Source organism: Homalodisca vitripennis, chromosome 1 (assembly GCF_021130785.1).
Source record: "Homalodisca vitripennis isolate AUS2020 chromosome 1, UT_GWSS_2.1, whole genome shotgun sequence".
NCBI lineage: Eukaryota > Metazoa > Arthropoda > Insecta > Hemiptera > Cicadellidae > Homalodisca > Homalodisca vitripennis.
In genome coordinates this window covers 30282202-30299637 of record NC_060207.1, presented here as the reverse complement: position 1 = coordinate 30299637, position 17436 = coordinate 30282202, and the positions used below count along the sequence as shown (strand labels likewise).

At 35.3% G+C, this 17436-nt stretch overlaps 1 protein-coding gene across 4 annotated transcripts in view; it reads left to right on the top strand.

Annotated features, from left to right (window-relative positions):
• The window catches only part of LOC124359151 (protein furry), a 693398-nt gene that overhangs the window by 615371 nt on the left and 60591 nt on the right, over positions 1-17436 (top strand). For all 4 annotated transcript variants that reach the window (XM_046811657.1, XM_046811647.1, XM_046811664.1 and 1 more), the window contains one exon: positions 15448-15573. In XM_046811657.1, the coding sequence (XP_046667613.1) occupies positions 15448-15573 (126 nt within the window). The remainder of the gene's footprint in view (positions 1-15447; positions 15574-17436) is intronic.

Genomic DNA, 17436 nt, shown 5'->3' with positions numbered 1-17436 from the left:
TTGTAAATAAACTAATATTTGACCTGAGTTTATGTTGATAACATGCGTTAAATTGCCAACGGCGCTGTGTAGCGGGTACAACGGTTATCGCAAGATAACCGGATGAAGCAACGTCGAGCGTGGCTGCTGCTTGGATGGGTGACCGCTGAGCGATCCTGTCCTTGCAAGCAGCCCGCCTGCCCGGCCATTGGTGGTGGTTAGGAAGTCACCTTTAAGCCGTTGGTCCCCAGGTTAAGTGTTAGAGAGGGCTTCTCAGTCCTAACTTCGCCTGGTAAAATAAGACATCTTTACTTTACTTTTACTTTTAAATTAACTCATATGTTAAATTAAATTAACTCTCACACTTACGAAATCGGATACTTCCAGAGATATTTAACGAGCTACAATAAATTTACTTTTAAGTAGTTTGACGGATTTTCAGACGCAATTTAATTATTCCTTCACTTTGTTGAATGTAACCAAGAAAAGTATTTAAATCCGCATAAAATAGTAAGCATTATACAGGAAGTTCAAATTTTCTGGGCAGTCGTCATCAAAATATATATATGCCTTTGTCGAGAGAAACTATTTAGTTTGCATTGAAACGTTTGTAATGCTAATTCATAATATCTTTGAGCCAACTTAATACAATAACAAGAAGATGTTTGATCATTAAAAAAAGCAGAACCGCTATAATTACTAAGTAGGGACATTCTGGCCAGCATCCCTGGAGTAAGTTATTACCATCTGGAGATCCGCCGTAATCTCTGCACTTTATCCTGTCCAGCTGCTCCAGCACGTATATTCCACATGAACCCCAATATCACACACTATCATCGTATTCTGTATTAATCCATGAGCCGTCGTTCACTTAATAGGTCCTGGACCAAAAATAAACCAAAATATCAGATTCAAATGTTTACAAAACTCAATATTTAGTCAACGCTCGCCATTTTGTTTCACTTAACTGTTTTTCAATGTGAGAACGGCTCGTTGTAATAGATTAAAATTTGGTGTATAACTTTATAACCTAAAGGCCAAAACGCATAAAAAGTAACAATATTTTACAACCGATTATCTTAAACTTGATAGGCATATCGTTGGATTTGTAAATCAATTGTCTAACTAAAATGTACTAGCTGCAACCTTTTTATCAGGTGTTGTTTTGAAGATATGCATGTGTAAGTTTTTAAAAAGTCGTCATTTTGAAACTAAAGTTTGTAAAACTGTTTTATGTAATATGTCCTTTTGATTATAAAGTTATATACCAAATTTTAACTTAATACAAGGAGTCGTTCTCATATTTCAAATGGCCAAGTAAAGAAACAGAATGACGGCAGTTTGGATAATTATTGAATGTTTGAAAGTTTAGATAATACGATATTTTGGGTTTTCTTTATCCATGAATAATGCCTAAAAATGTTGGTAGAGAGTTCTTGGACACTCTGTATAGCCTAATAGTGTACTTATGGATTTTGATCAACACCAAAACATTATAAGTTAAATTCAACAATTGTATCATAAGTGTTTCGATTATAAACCTTTGTTAAAGGTCCCTTCTGTCATCATTCATTATATTACATTTACTTATGATGAACTGAGGAGTATAATTAGCTACGATGAAAGCAAGTCGCAAAACATTTTCACCTCGTGCATTAGTTTCCGATCCAATTCGTAAATGCACTCCCTGCAATGTATGGTCTTGCCTATGGCACGTCCGGGTAAGCTAGGAAGTCGGTATAGCTGTTGTATGTTGGAATGAACGATACTCAGTAGCATGTTCTGAAACCATTACACACATTGTTGTGTACAGTCGTGTAACAATACACCGTTACTGCTCATCTCATTCCTGTATAGAACCGCAGCAGATCAGGCAAGGACTTAAATCTATACAAAAGTATACACACAAAAGTATACTTCCAGTACTGACCTCCTCCAGAAGTGTTGAAAGTAACTGTCTACCATAGAACGATACTCAGTAGCATGTTCTGAAACCATTACACACATTGTTGTGTACAGTCGTGTAACAATACACCGTTACTGCTCATCTCATTCCTGTAAAAAATCGCAGTAGATCAGGCAAGAACTTAAATCTGTACAAAAGTATACACACAGAAGTATAGTTCCAGTACTGACCTCCTCCAGAAGTGTTAAGAGTAACTTTCTACCATAGAACGAGAATTATTGAGAATGATGAATCTATTTATTTCCCAAATATATTTACAATTTTGGAATCTTCAAAAATAATTTTTTTAGTTGAAAAATTTTTTTTTTAATACAGAAAGTAGTTTGAAACAAAAATAAAACGCCATAAAGAAAAGCACTGTCCTGTGCGCTGACTGGAGTCGCTCTGGCTAAATTAATTAATAACGAATTGAATATTCAAAATTTATAAATTTAAAATATAATGAAACAGGTAAAAAATACCTCTATAACAAAGGAATGGGAACCGTATTCAGAGAAATACGTAAATGGGACCGTATTCCGAAGTTATTCGCTAAATGATTATGGTGCATATAAAGTAGTTATTATACGTATATCGTCGTCCGTACTATCGCCAGCATATATTTAAAATATCTTCAATATCATATTTACTATATATTAGTTCATATGTGTAGTGTGTTTGTTTAGGTTTCTTTCATGAATATTTATAAGAAACAATGTTACTTTTTCAAAGCTACAAATTCAATATAAAATGTACCTGTGTGCTGCTTCTGAGGAATGTGAACTTTTTGCTAATCTGGAGGTTATCCCTATTACTGTTCTTTCCGGTTGATCATAATAATCGTGAGAAGGTTGACCTAAAATCAACAGTGAAAGGGTGTAAATATGTCTAATATTTGCAAACTACGTGACAGGTCCATAAATTCAGAAACAAATCAAATATAAGATTACAATAAATCAATAAATGAAATAATAACTTCTAACCTCCAACATTTGTTTTTATTAATTGTTTATTTAGTTGTTTTTTAATTGTACGTAAATAAATCAGTAAGACAACATATTGATCATTGAGAATTTTGAGTTTAGTTCCTTTCTACCTTCCTATCGGTGCGGCGCCTGAATTCTGACAGTCACAGATTTGACTCCTGGAATCTGGACTCATGTTCGTCTGAGGGGATCTCAAAAACAGGTTGGCGACGAAGAAGCTCAGAATAAATTCTTTACGTCGTCTCGACATCTGACACAGCGTCAGATTACACAACCAGCCAGGTTTGGAAGGTGACCTGGCGCTAATCTCAACACTCACATTCAATCAACCCTTCCCACCGTAGCTACGATATTGATTATTGGTTTTACTTTTTATGAGAACAGAAGCTCCTAAAGTTTACTCACAAACTCAAGGCTTAACCATAAATACACACGATCCTAAAAATAGATGCTGCACATACACACCATTATAACTTGTTGTGGTTCCTTATAAGGTACAGTTGTACACTTTCCAATAATCATTTATTGCAAATGTAAATAACCTTTTTCCTGCATACACAGCTTACGGCTTTTGAGGGGAAACTATGAGTAATCTTTGAATGAGAATACAAAGGAAATTATCGGAATCCTTATTTTTCATGGTCTAAAAAGACCTCGTGAGGAATTCTAACTTTCCTCGAATATCATATCGATATATGTGTTTCGGAAACCACTAACTATTCAACATTTATTTGCCGATTTTACCGTTGAAGGAATTATCTTTCCTTGAATGGAACTGTATTCTTTAGAAAATTGTAGCTACCGAACCTGAGATGTCATGAATCGCAATAAGAACAAAATTACGAAAGTGTGTGCCTTATCAATATGTTATCTGAATATCTTACTCGTAGTAACCAACACCAGGTCATTAAACTAGTACAGAATTGGTAACAAATAATTTGGATTCCTCAATAAATTGCAGTGTATTGTTGAACAGCTGATTTGTGATACCAACTTAAAAAAACATAATTTACCTTCTGTAAAGCTAACGTGACAAAGATATGTAGGTACATGATGTAACCATTTGGATAGTCCTAAAAAGTAATAGTATTATTGTTTTTTAGTTGAGCATTAATCTATTAAAATCGTATTTACAATTGTATGCTAATCAATTATTTGTGTACCTTATATCATTACATTACGGTGTTTATTTACTAAATACGTATTTCTTGCTTGGTAGAATGTTTGTTGTAAAATTAAATTCCAGAAACTAATACTTCGCTGTTAATAGCCGTGTGGCACATAATTTTATTCAGAATTAAATTTTCTGCAAGTTTCTTTGTAAAAATGTGGGTCTTCAATGCCTATTTAACAAAATAATTGTCCGTTAAACCTTAAAAAAGTGTTTTCAAAATTATTTTATTTCTGTTTTTTGTAGTATAACAAAAAAACTAAATGAGATACAGCTATGAGATGAACTTTATTCAATTTCTCATCTAAAAATCCGTTAGAAAAAGTTGCATTCGCCTATAAATATCTCTTCATAAACACGCGGCAAATCATCATTTGACCTCCTGCACACAATTTTTGGTGAAATCTTCAATTGGCCATAACCCAGTAAGGAAGCATTTCCGGACCCATGTTTATATGAACTTTTTTCTTTATTTTTTATAGTACAATCAGCTCAGAAAGTGCCGGTAACACTAACCGAATCACCCTGTATATATATATACTGTATATATATATCAATTATAAGACTTCTTGATACAAAGTTCCTTTAATATTTCGGCTTTTTGCCGTTTTCAAAAAGGTATAATACAAAATAACAATACAGCAACAAAATTTACAAAAGTAAAAAAAAATATATATATATCGTATGGGGGACAAAGGCAGCTATCCATATATAAATAAATTAAAAATTACAATTATTAAAAAGTACGTAAGAACAAAGTTCTTGAGTCATAAATTAAAAATAATATTAAGATCTCCCTTCACAAAGCTAAATCCAAATTACTGAGCCAGTTTAGAGACCCATCCTCTAAACCACTCAGACCAGCCAAGCAAATAATGGCTAAAATTGTAACTAAGGTTACAAATAATGTTGCGTTATTATATTTAAAATGTAACATTACCTTTTTAAATTTGTCTGACGGAAGAAATAGGAGTTTGACCGCATAATGTGGTTTAATCCAAAAACCACATCAGAATAGTTTTACATTACAACAATGCAAAATACAATTTAATGTTTCTCTCACGCAGTCATCGACAAAACTACTGTGTGATTTTACACGTACTTTAGAGCGAACCGTATCTTCATAGCTTAAATGTATCTCAAAATATTGTTATTTGAATCAATTTTGATTCCGGTTGTAGTACTAAATATTTAAATGCAAGATAATTTTCTCTTAAACAATAAATTCCGCTTAATCGTCCTCGCCATGAGTAATTTTCACTTCTTGAAGCCTTCTATGATTGATTACCGGACAGCCTGAAATATTATATCGTGTATAACTTCGTCATTAATCTTGTTTTGTTCAAATGCCATGATGTCAACCAATCATTATACATATGCTTGAAATTTTTATATTTAAATCAAGAACTGTTCAATCGATAAAACGTTAAACAAAATAAATAGCTCACTTTAATACTAATTTTAACATTGTTGACAAGCTTTTTGTTCGACATGTATTAAACTCATCGTCCAGCAAATGAGACTATATTTTCCAAGATGTGGAAAAATGAATTTAAGACTGAGTTTAAGAATCTTCAAATACTACAAGTCTGACATTGAGTGAAAAGTGATGTTCGTTTTTCCTCATTGTAATTTCATCAGGGTGGAAAGAGGGAAGCTCTGTTCAACACTTTGAAGATTGGTAGATTTTTCTGATTTGAAATTACCATTTTAGCTTTAACAGATGGAAATGAGCATACTTTCGTGATCATTTATGGAAGTATTTTAACTTCCCAAATACGTACATAGAATGTTTCTGATAAATGATCATACTTCTGTCCATGGTTGAATAAAACAGAGCAATAAATTGTGTATATTGGGTTTCACTCATTCATTGTTGCGGTAAACTAAATTAATAACATTTTAGTATTTAGGTATTGCCATAGAACCAGAGTATATATTCCAAATCCTTCCCAGTTATTTCGGATATACATTATTCGGATAAAATAAAAGTAAAAAAATGTTAGCTTTCATATTTTTAAAAAGTTCAACTTTAAAATTTGACTAGGTTACTACAGTATTTGGTTTTTTTTATCTAAAAACATGTATGGCATCAGAAATTATCAAAAATAATACTGAAAATCACACAATGTTATACCTGTTATTCGTACAAAACATTAGAGCAAATTATGATATACCTGGACGTATAAGACTTGTATTAGTCTAATTGTCCTGGAGTGACTAATTTATTATAAATATATAGTTGTATATATTTTTAAATGACCATGTAAGCTAGTTTTATCTAAATTTTTGTTTGTATGGCTAGCAGCATTTCACTTTGAATACGTTTTATTTCATTTTTATTTTATCTTTTAATTCATTAGTTTTAAAATGAATCTGTAACTAACCAAATTAGATTTATAAATCTGATGCTGTACATGCCGATTTTGCCTCACTTTATTGTAAGCTCACATTCAGATGCAACATGTTCGGTACTCGAAATGATAACAATTTTTTATTTTTGATAAAAACACTCCACAGCATTGCAACTATTCAATTATAAATTACACGTAAGTCAGCGGTCAGAACGATAAAAAATTGAACAGCTGGATTTTGATCTATTTTCTTTGGGCTAGCTTTGTGTCGTTTTCTTGTTTACCGTTTAGTTTTCACCGTAATGATGTTATATACAATGTTAAATGAAAACCATTTTGAATAGTGGTTTTTTCTATTTTAGATTCTTAAAAAAGCTGCATTTAATAAATCCAGGTAGCTCAGAATATGCATATAACTGCCGTAATTAATTAAAATAGAACACTTAAAAGTCGGTTGTGTTAATACATTTTGAATTTGTACCACGAAATTAATCTTATACCTACAGTAAATGATTTCACTTTCGATGTAAAAATATTGACTTAAAGTAACAGGCAACATACAACATAATTTTATATTTAATGGACGATTAAATAGCTTTTATTCGATTGTATATAGTTGGGAGTTAAATACATCTCGCCCATTAGATTATTAGTTTTATAAAAACTACTACAAAGTTGAAGTGGAAACTTGGACAAAGTAGTGGCGAGGAAGGAAGTTGCCTCAAGTTGCGACATTGCGCCACCGAGAAACAACCACTAGACAACAATTCGCCTCTTAAAACTGACAGCTCAACTATTTATTTTACTTTAGTCTTTGAATAATATTTTAGTATTTTTATTTTTACACCTCGTATTTTAAACTAATATTAAATTTGAAACTCACATAAATGTACTATTGCTAAAATATATTAACATTGTTTATCTAAGTCACCAATAATACATGTTTTTCTACGGATTAAAATGATTACGTATTTCAAGTATTATTTAAAATTAAAATGTTTAATGGTATGGTTATAACAATGAGAATGGCCCAAGTTAATGAGAGGCCAATGTTGAACTAAATTGGTGTGTACAAGTAGCCCGTTGCATTAGCTTGATGACATTATTAGTAAACCTTAAAAAGGCACTTGTTGACAATCTCAGTCGAGAGCAGACAATATAATGATGGAAACCCGGTGCCGAGAGTGTTTTCCTTCGTTACTGAGTTCGTATAATTTGGGAATCAGTTGTAGAGAACTGTGTAGGTTGTAGTCCTAACGCTGGCTTCTTAATACAAATATATCTAATTAGTAATCTACTCATTTTTATCATTTATAGCGAGTGGCATGCTTTTTGAAAACGATTTGTGTTTTTTATATAACTGTTGCTTAAAGGACGAATTAACTCATTTTGAATCATGAAAGTGAACTAGAACCATGCCACATAATTTAGGTAGATTTATTACTTTTATTTCTTGGCCCAGAACAAGATCAAGAGGTTTAAACTCTGACAAAAGCACCCTCCGCTGATTAAACTGAAACTCAAGCGAACGCTGAATATCATTAAATGGAAATATGTACACAGGAAAAGAAAAAATGTACATCTTCCATGTGAATTTGTCGAAAGTTAAAAAGTACTAAATCTATAGACAATGTTTTTAATACACATTTCATCTTTTAGAGACTAGATCTTATAGCAGAAGGTTCTTACTGACTTTATACACGATATTTAACATTTCTCTCATAATTATAGGAAAGAAATGAACAAACATGTGTACCATAGCACTATGAATATTGATTGTTAAGTTGACTTGAGGACTCGTTATTTAAGCAAAACCCTATACGACTAATTTCTATCCATTTTATTACTCTTTGGGAATAAATATTTAAAATATAAGATCTGAGATGTGTTTTCTCTCCAGTGCAGAGTTTCATCTATTGTCCGCTCTAAAATCTGTGTGATGCCCCTTTACATAATATGTATCCATTTAGACATCATCTTCATTATGACTTCAAACTCAAATTCAAACCTTTTATTACCGTAAACAATACACATTATATGGTAAAAGTCAGCCATTTAGTATAAAATTTTGCAAATATACCACAGTGTCACATTCATACATACATATTTTGCATTAATTAATTCCAGTCACTCGCCAATTTTCACCATTTTCAACGCCAGAGTCTATTTTTCAAAATGGGTGGTCTCCCAGTTATATGCCATAAACTCGCCGACATGATAAAATGCCATTAAAAAGCGTTTAGGACGGGTTTTTAATGCCTTAGGCGTTGGTGCATTTTTAATGGAAGCTGACAATCTGTTGATAAAATGGACACCTGCTTGCGAAGGCAAGTGTTCATAAACCACCGTTCTATGTTTTCCAGAACGGTAGTTGTCTCTGCCTCTTGTCTCATATCCGTGCACGTCACGGCCCCTCATCAGGGTACATTTGGACATACAGAATGAAACTGTTTCCAGGATGTACAGACAGGGCAGAGACAACAGTTGCAAGTGTTTGAAGGCTGGTCGGCACGACTCTCTAAAACTCAATTTTACAATTATTCGAATCGCTTTCTTTTGAAGTTTGAAGGCTCTCAAAAATTTATTGTTTTCACTAGAGCCCCACAACACCAATCCGTAGGTAAGATGTGGGTAAATCAGACCATAATATGCCGTCATCAGTACCTGACTCGGGCAGTATTTGGCCAAAGACCTAATAACATAAATGCCTGAGGCTAATTTGGTACAAACTGAGTTGATGTGAGCATTCCATGGCCAATGCAACCCTTGATCAAGGTGTATTCCAAGGAATTTAGTGGATTCTGTTTCTTCTAGAACGGAGTCTGCCAACATTATGGCAGGCCCACACCCAGAATCTCCACTTCGCAAAGAGAAGTTCAAAAAATTGGATTTTTGGGCGTTTGTTGTGAGATTGAGACTTTGGAAGTGTTGGACGCAATTATTCAGGTCAACAAAAGCCTGTTGTTCCAACACTTCCTTTGGTTTTCCATTGAAGCAGAGAGTCGTGTCATCAGCATACTGCACGAGTCTCCCGTGCGGTAGTGATGATCATTGACATTGACCAGGAAAAGAATTGGACTGAGTATGGAGCCCTAAGGAACTCCATATTTTATTTCTATTGGTGTTGAAAGTTGGTTTGATATTTGAACCACTTGGGTTCTGTGGCTTATGAATTAACTGAGCCACGAAAGAGGCACTCCTCGAATGCCATGCGATTCCAGCTTGTCAAGCAGTATATTATGGTCAACACAAGTATAATGCTTTGGATAAGTCGAGAAACACACTTAAGATGGGGTTTCGACTTTCTAATCCCTCTACAACGCTTTCGACTAGACTCACTACTGCGTCTACCGTCGATTTGCCCTTTCTGAAGCCCCATTGGTCATCAGAGAGCTGGTTGTGACCATTAATAAATCCAAGAATTCTTACCAAAAAGAGTTTTTCAAACATTTTGCTCAGAACTGGCAAAATGGAGACAGGCCGATAGTTATTGATGGAATATGGATCATCCTTTTTTAAATAGGAGTTACTTTAGCCATTTTCAGGAGTGAGGGAAAAACTCCTGTTTGGAAAGACAAATTCACTAGTTGAGTTAGGGGGCTCTCAATGTGTGGGAACATTTTTTTATGAGCCACACGGACATTAAATTAAGATCGGTTGATTTTTTAGCTGGGAGCTGTTGGATAATTTCGATTAGCTCTTTCTCAAGAACTGGCGCCAACATCATAGATGCTGCAGAGCACTGTCTTCACGTTTGGGTAACTTGGGGCTCAGACGGCCGAGGATCCAGCCCAAAAGCAACAGATGCAAAAAACCCGTTAAACTCATGGGCAACCTCGGCTTCGTCCTGCACCAATTTATCTCCAGTTTTCACTTTGATTTGTTTGGAAGTTTTGGATTTATTGTTAATGATATCCCACACAGTTTTGGAAACTTTTTGGAAGAAAGAATTTTATTCGAGACATCATATGCTTTCGTCGCCTGGATCACTTTTTTATGAATCTTTTTATAATTTTGAAAATAAATTTTGAAATTTTCATTTACATTAGTCCGGTAAATTTCGGAGAAAAATGTCAATTATTCTCTCGAAACCAGTATCCTTTCGTGATCCAGTTACTGTTTGTCTTTTTAGGGCAAACATTGTTTTTGTGGGACAGCATAGATCGAGATGATAATTAAGGCAATTATTAAATGATTGAAACTGCTGTTCCACGGGTTCTGTAAAATTTAGAAAATTCCATTGTTCCTTTGAAAGGGAAGCATTAAGGAGAGCAATGTTATTTGTCCTTGTGTCTCTTACGACTTTTGTAATTTTGAGCTCCCTTTCGATTTGTTTTTCCATAATTATAGCCTCTTGGCCGTAGTGATCCGAGATGGCTGTATTAACCACAGATACTGCGACTTTTGGAATGTTGGAGACGACGTTGTCGATAGCAGTTTATGTCGTTGGCGTTACTCTCATTGGAGATTTGACCAACAACTCCAAGCCGAAGGACCGTAGCATATCGACAAGTCGTATTGTGGTAGGAGTGTTGTTCAGAGCGTCGACATTGAAATCTCCCATCAGGACATAATTCAGCTGAAGGTTGGTCAGGTCTGTCAGTAAAGATTCTAATTTTGAAAAGAAAACATCATCGCTTCCATTGGTTCCATTGGGAGACCTGTAAATACCGACAACGATTGTTTTTGATTTGTTGATGTCGACTTTGATTCCAGCTGCTTCGAAATCTTTTTCCACTGTTTCCTTGATTGAAAACACTGTGAACTTGAAGTTGTTTTTTAGAAAAATCGAGACTCCCCTCCTTTGGAGAGTTGTCTGCAATAAGAAGTAGCCCGATTGAAATTTGGAATTTTGCAGAGTTCAATGTTCTGTTGTTAAACCCGTTTTCGGTCACGACAAGTATATCTGTGTTCTGTTCTTCACAGACGAGTTGCAATTTATCGAGCTTGTTGTTTGCGAATTGGGCGTTTTGGTTTAGCAGCCGAATGGAATTTTTATTTAGAAAATTTGCATTCGTTTGTCGTTGATTTGGCGTATCTGTCAATTTGTTCTGGCGCTGAAATATGGGGTCCCTGAAAGAGCGCTTTTTGTTTCTATTTTTTCCTATGTCTGAATTAATACAGTTGTAGGAGTCTCTAAAAAAACAGGTTCCTTGACTAAAGTCTTCTTGAACGCGTCGGCATAGGAGTCGTGTGGGAGGACGAATGGCTCCGCAGTCTCTGACGACGCACCCTCGTTTCGGAGAGTCGGCCGCGGGGCTTCATTCTTCCTCAAAGGCACCGTACATTCAGCAGCGAGGCTCTCCACCACGAGCTCCGCCAGCTTACGCTTGCCGACGCACCACAGCTCTTCCCTAGCACATTCAGTGCTGACGACGCGTAAACGCGTCTGCAGGTAACCGAGTCATGTGCGGGAGACGCGTAAACGCGTTCTTGCGCGCGCACCTGCTTCCTCCTAATTGGTAGCTTAGCTGATTGGTTTATTGTAAATCAGACGTTACGACAGTGAAGATTATAGGTTACCTTACTCGAAAGTTAGTTTCGTTTTTGATTTATGTGATTTTGAAGTGTTTTAACATGAGTGACAAAGATCCAACATATTTTCGTAATCCTGATAATTTAACTATCAGTGAAATCGACAGATATGCTCTTTACGACTCTCAATCTGATGAGTACAGTTCGAGGACTTTAGCTGTGCGCGTGTCCTTGAGTGTGTGGTGATAGGCGGGAGGGGTGGCGGGGTAGCAGCATTATGCGCTGCGTCCCGAAAACATTTCCTGTGACTCATGGGTAAAACCCTCCTTTCAGGAATCGTATTGGCCCGAATAACTCATCGCACTCGCTAAAATCAGTCTGTTTTGTGAAAGTGCTGATTGTGGTGGAATTAAATAATAGGAGAAAACCAAATAATAGGAATAATAGGACTTATCCTTGTTTTTCAGTTGTTATAGTGCTGTATAACGTGTTTTTGAAAATAATGTATTTGTCAATTTTATCTGTAAATCAAAATTGTGAGTTTAAAGTCGTTAAAGAGATTGTTGCGCCTTCATCTCAGCGGCTAGCACGTAAACGCAACCCGCCACACAGATAGCGTTTGTTTGTTAAGAGGGTAGTATCTGGGCCCTACGAGCACAGCTAAATTCCTTTAACTATACAGTAGTGGCGATAGTTTTAGGCTGAGTGGAAATGAATCAAGTGATGAAGATGAGTTTGATAACACCACGCTCGAGAACAGTTCTGTCCTTGACATTACTTCAGCCGAGCCCAATAATGCATCACCTGCTGCCAGTGATAACGATCTTGCTATACCTGGTCCTAGCCATATAAACAGTCTACCCTCAGCTAAACCAACTTCTCGTCGAGGGAAAAAAGCTTCTCGTCCTGTTTTGCAATGGAGTGAATTGCCCCAATTAAAAACATTTTTATTTAATGAACCAACGGGTTTAAGAATTCCTCCACGAGGTAATAAACCAATAGATTGGTTTAGACTTATTATTGATGATGTGTTTCTTCAAAGTATTGTCAAAGAAACCAACAGTTACGCAGAAAAGGTGTTCTTATCTGAACAAACTAAAGAAAAGTCACGAATATGTCAATGGAAAGATCTGACTTTGCAGGAATTTAACATATTCCTTGGTCTTTTGTTTCATACTGGAATTGTCCGTTTGCCACATTTACAACATTATTGGAGTACAGACAAGTTATTCAAAACATTTTTTGGTGAGTACATGTCACGAGACCGATTTTTGTTAATTTTAAGATGTTTACGTGTTGTTTACTGTGATGAAAATAATGATCGATTACATAAAATAAAACCTGCTGTTGACTATTTCAACAACAAAATGTTGTGTATATACTCACCCAGTAAAGAGTTGTCGTTAGATGAGTCTATGGTTTTATTTAGAGGCAGACTTAAGTTTAAACAATACATTAAGAATAAAAGACATAAATATGGAGTAAAGCTATACATTCTTGCTGAACCAAATGGACTAGTAATGAAGTTTGCCGTGTACGCAGGTGCTATGGACATTTTGTCTGGAGAAGGACATGCCGAGAAAGTAGTGTTACACTTGATGGAACCATGGCTTGGAAAAGGGTATTCAATTTTTGCTGACAACTTCTACAACAGTATTTATCTGACAAAATCTCTTATAGAGAAAAGAACCTACATTACAGGAACCCTACGATCAGACAGAGTAGGTGTATCAAAAGATGTGATAACTAAAAAACTTAAGAAAGGCGAAACGGTGGCAAAATACCATGATGGTATAATGGTAGGGAAGTGGAAGGATGTAAGAGAGGTGGTTTATATTAGTAACCAGTATGAAAATGACATGAATCTGTCCGTGAACCGATGGGGTAAGGAAAAAATTAAGCCCTTACCTATAATAGAATATAATAATTATATGAGTGGAGTGGATAGGAAGGATCAGCTCATGAGCTACTATCCATGTGAGCGGAAGACCATGTGGCACAAAAAGCTGCTGATCCACATTTTACAAATGGGTATCCTCAATGCTTTTATTTTGTATAACAAGTTTGTTATTGGCAAGAAAATGACAGTGCTGGACTTTAGATTGGATATCGTGAAAAACCTTCTAGGGCCTGACAGGGAACATCAACATGAAGAAGAGGAAGACAACGAGGGGGAAGTGAAGCACCTACCTACAAAGCTGCCTTTGAATGACAAAGGAATCAGAGCAAGAAAAAAGTGTAAAGTGTGTACTCGTAACGGACGAAGAAAGGATACAACGTACCAGTGCAAAGCTTGTCCATAAACACCAGCTTTGTGTCTTCAAGACTGTTTTGCTAGTTATCACGCCTAGAAGAAACATTCTGTATATAGTGTAAATATTTGTAGTGATGAATTTATTATTGTGTTTCGATCCAGAGATGTAAGTAAAAGAAATTCCATTCTATTATTATTATTAAATCAAGTGCTATTTGTCATTTAAAGCTCCTGGACTCGTTAACGCGTCTTCAGCACATAGCGTCAATATGTGATGCTATATGCTGCCGACGCGTTTACGAGTCCATTATTAATTTTTTTCTAATAAGGTAAAATTCGTAATAAAGTTTATTTTTGTACCCAAGACAAATATTTTTGAGTGTCTACACATCGAAAAGTAAAATTTTTCTTTTCAGCACAGCCCAACTCATAGGTAAAATTAGTCAGCAGTTAATGTGCTAGACAGCGCCAAGACACCTTCCCATTTTTTAGAAATCGTTGCTGCCGATATTTAATACCGTTGAAAAGAATGCACGGTTTTCCAGTCTTTGCTTTATCAACAGTGAATGGCATTTTATAATAAAATGTGTGTGGTGTGTGTGTGTGTGTGTGTGTGTGTGTGTGTGTGTGTGTGTGTGTGTGTGTGTGTGTGTGTGTGCGCGTGCGTGCGTGCAATATAAATATGAATGTAGATATGACTGTGTATATAATCAATGGATTCACATAATCTCCAGATTTTGCCAAGTAGACAGTTAACTTGGTTTAGCTTTCTGTTTTCACTATTCAATTCAAGTGACCCTGACTAATCTTCCCAGGAGGGTTCACTTTTGGCTAGTTTATACCTTTCAGGAGCCTACACTAGGTCCAGCAAACCCTATGGGTGCACAGATTCAGGAGTGGATCATCACTAATGGCAAATGTCGAGATATAAGGGTGCTAGATAAGCCAAGATATTGGATAAATCGATAGGCCAGTCTACTACGGCGGATGTCTATCGAAGTTTGGTGGGTTCTCTAGATGCCGAATTCAGTTGCTAGCCTGAAAATAAGGTACAGAGCAGGTCCCTCTTCTTCCAAGGTGGCGTTACTGATATATAGTGATCGCGATACTTCCTCATTGATCTCGAGGAAGGAAGGAGGCGCCCCCTACCATTCTGGAACATCCAATCACTCCAGAAATGAGTACACAGTTCATTAGAAGAGGTCAACAAGAGGTTTCTCAACTTCTTGTCCTAAGTGAACAAAAAACCTGGCCAATACTCTAATCCTTACATCATGTTTCAGGTGCCGACAGACGCAGGGGAGGTACCTTGGACCTCCTGTTGTCCACCACCTACTGCCGCTCACAGATGCATCTCTCCAGACAGTTGGCTCAACTGCACCCTGAGCTCACCATGCCCATGTTCTCTGGTCAGTATAATCATTGTTCTCATGTCAGTTATATCTGTTAATACGTCAGTATTCTTTAGTGTTGGAAGTACTCAGTACAAACGTTGGTAGCGGCATCTGTCAACTTTTTAATCCAGATTGTCTGCTGGGGAAATTCCGTATATTGAATATTAGGGCTGCATTTCCCCTTTAAAGATACAACAGAAAGAAATTGCTTATAATTTTTAAGATAAGTTTAAAGTCCAAACGTCACAGGTTTGAAGTTGCATTAAAATCATACAATTTTATTAATTAAATGCGGGCTGAAATTCAAATTATTGTTATCATATATTTTAGTGAAGCAAAATCACATTACTATTAATGAACGAGAAGAGCTTTAGTTCTAACATTAGGCTATGTGTAGAACTGTTTTCACATTTCAACCAGATCTTCTTTCATCATGTTACAATATTTCTTTTTTTTGAAAATATTTCAAATTTGATGCATACGAATTGAGTATTATACAATGTTTCTGAGTATTATATTTCTGTAATAGTATTAATTCTGAGAGAAATGATAAATATTCCAATCTCTTGATCCATTTTAGATTTAATTTTAAGTCAGAGAGTGTAACTGTTTTTTTGAGTACCTCTGAAATTTCTCGAATTTCTCTCCAATATTTTGTGATATTCTATTGAATAACTGTAACAATTTCAGTAATAATTGAACTATTTTAGGACATTGTTGAGAAATCCTAATTCCAAAAAGAGATTATACTCAAAGTCTGTAGCTTTTCAGTTAACATTCTAATGATGTAATAAATGTTGGCATTTTGCTGTAGTAGATTTTTTTTTAATAACCCAGACAAAGAGAAGCTTCTTCATGTAGCATGACATTTTTAAAATGTAACTGGCCTATTTAATTGTTTATTTATTATTATACTTATTATTGTTGACTTGTCTGGTGATTAAAAACACAGTTATTTTATTATCTGCTGAGTTTTAAAGACCAGTGGGGTGTAGCCCAAAGGAATTTTTGATATAGGAATTGGCCTATATGTTAACCAGAGATCCTAAGAATATCCATGTAAAATGTCAGTACTATCAGTCCAGTACTTTTTACGTGATGAACGAACACTCACATAAACACAGAGAGACACCATTATATTTCATACTCCCTACAAGTCTCTAAAGTTATGAAAAATCCCATCTTGGTCTCTAAACTTGCATTACAGCAAACAAATACTATTAATTGAAAGAGCCTGTTAAATGTAATCAACTGTTCTGTGTACACATTGTTTTATGACAGCACAGCTATACGTCTAGTTAATTAATTTACCCACTATTTTCAATTTGTTTACATTTATTGTTTGAAAGTATAGAGTAAGCTTGAAAGTAACAACACTTTTTATATCAATTCTTTCTTCAACCATTGTTGAGCAATCTTCCAAGTAATAAAATTGAACTTTTTTAGTAAAACTATACTTTTAACTGTATAATTTAGCAAATATTAGGTATTCAGCGTGTGGTCAGTACTGTAACCCAGGTATAAAAGACAAAGTTACTATCTAACTTTTACTATAAATTTAAAGACTATTTTAAAACCCATCTTCAATGTCTTTTAACAGAAGTAGGCTTCTCAGACCTGTGCATGTAATCGTATCTTCTTGATTGGGAAACAAGGCAAAATCAACTATGGAACAAAAAATACTAAAACCGGAGTAAATTACAATAGCTATAAATATACACTTTTTGACAGATTTTCTTGATTGTGGCAACAAGCCAACCCCAACATTGGCATCAGAAATATAATTCACTTGAACCAGAAGTGCGTACACGTGCAAAGCCCAGGAAATTGCCTCCTAAGCCTCCTAAGGGTAATGAATCACATAATTATCCAAAAACA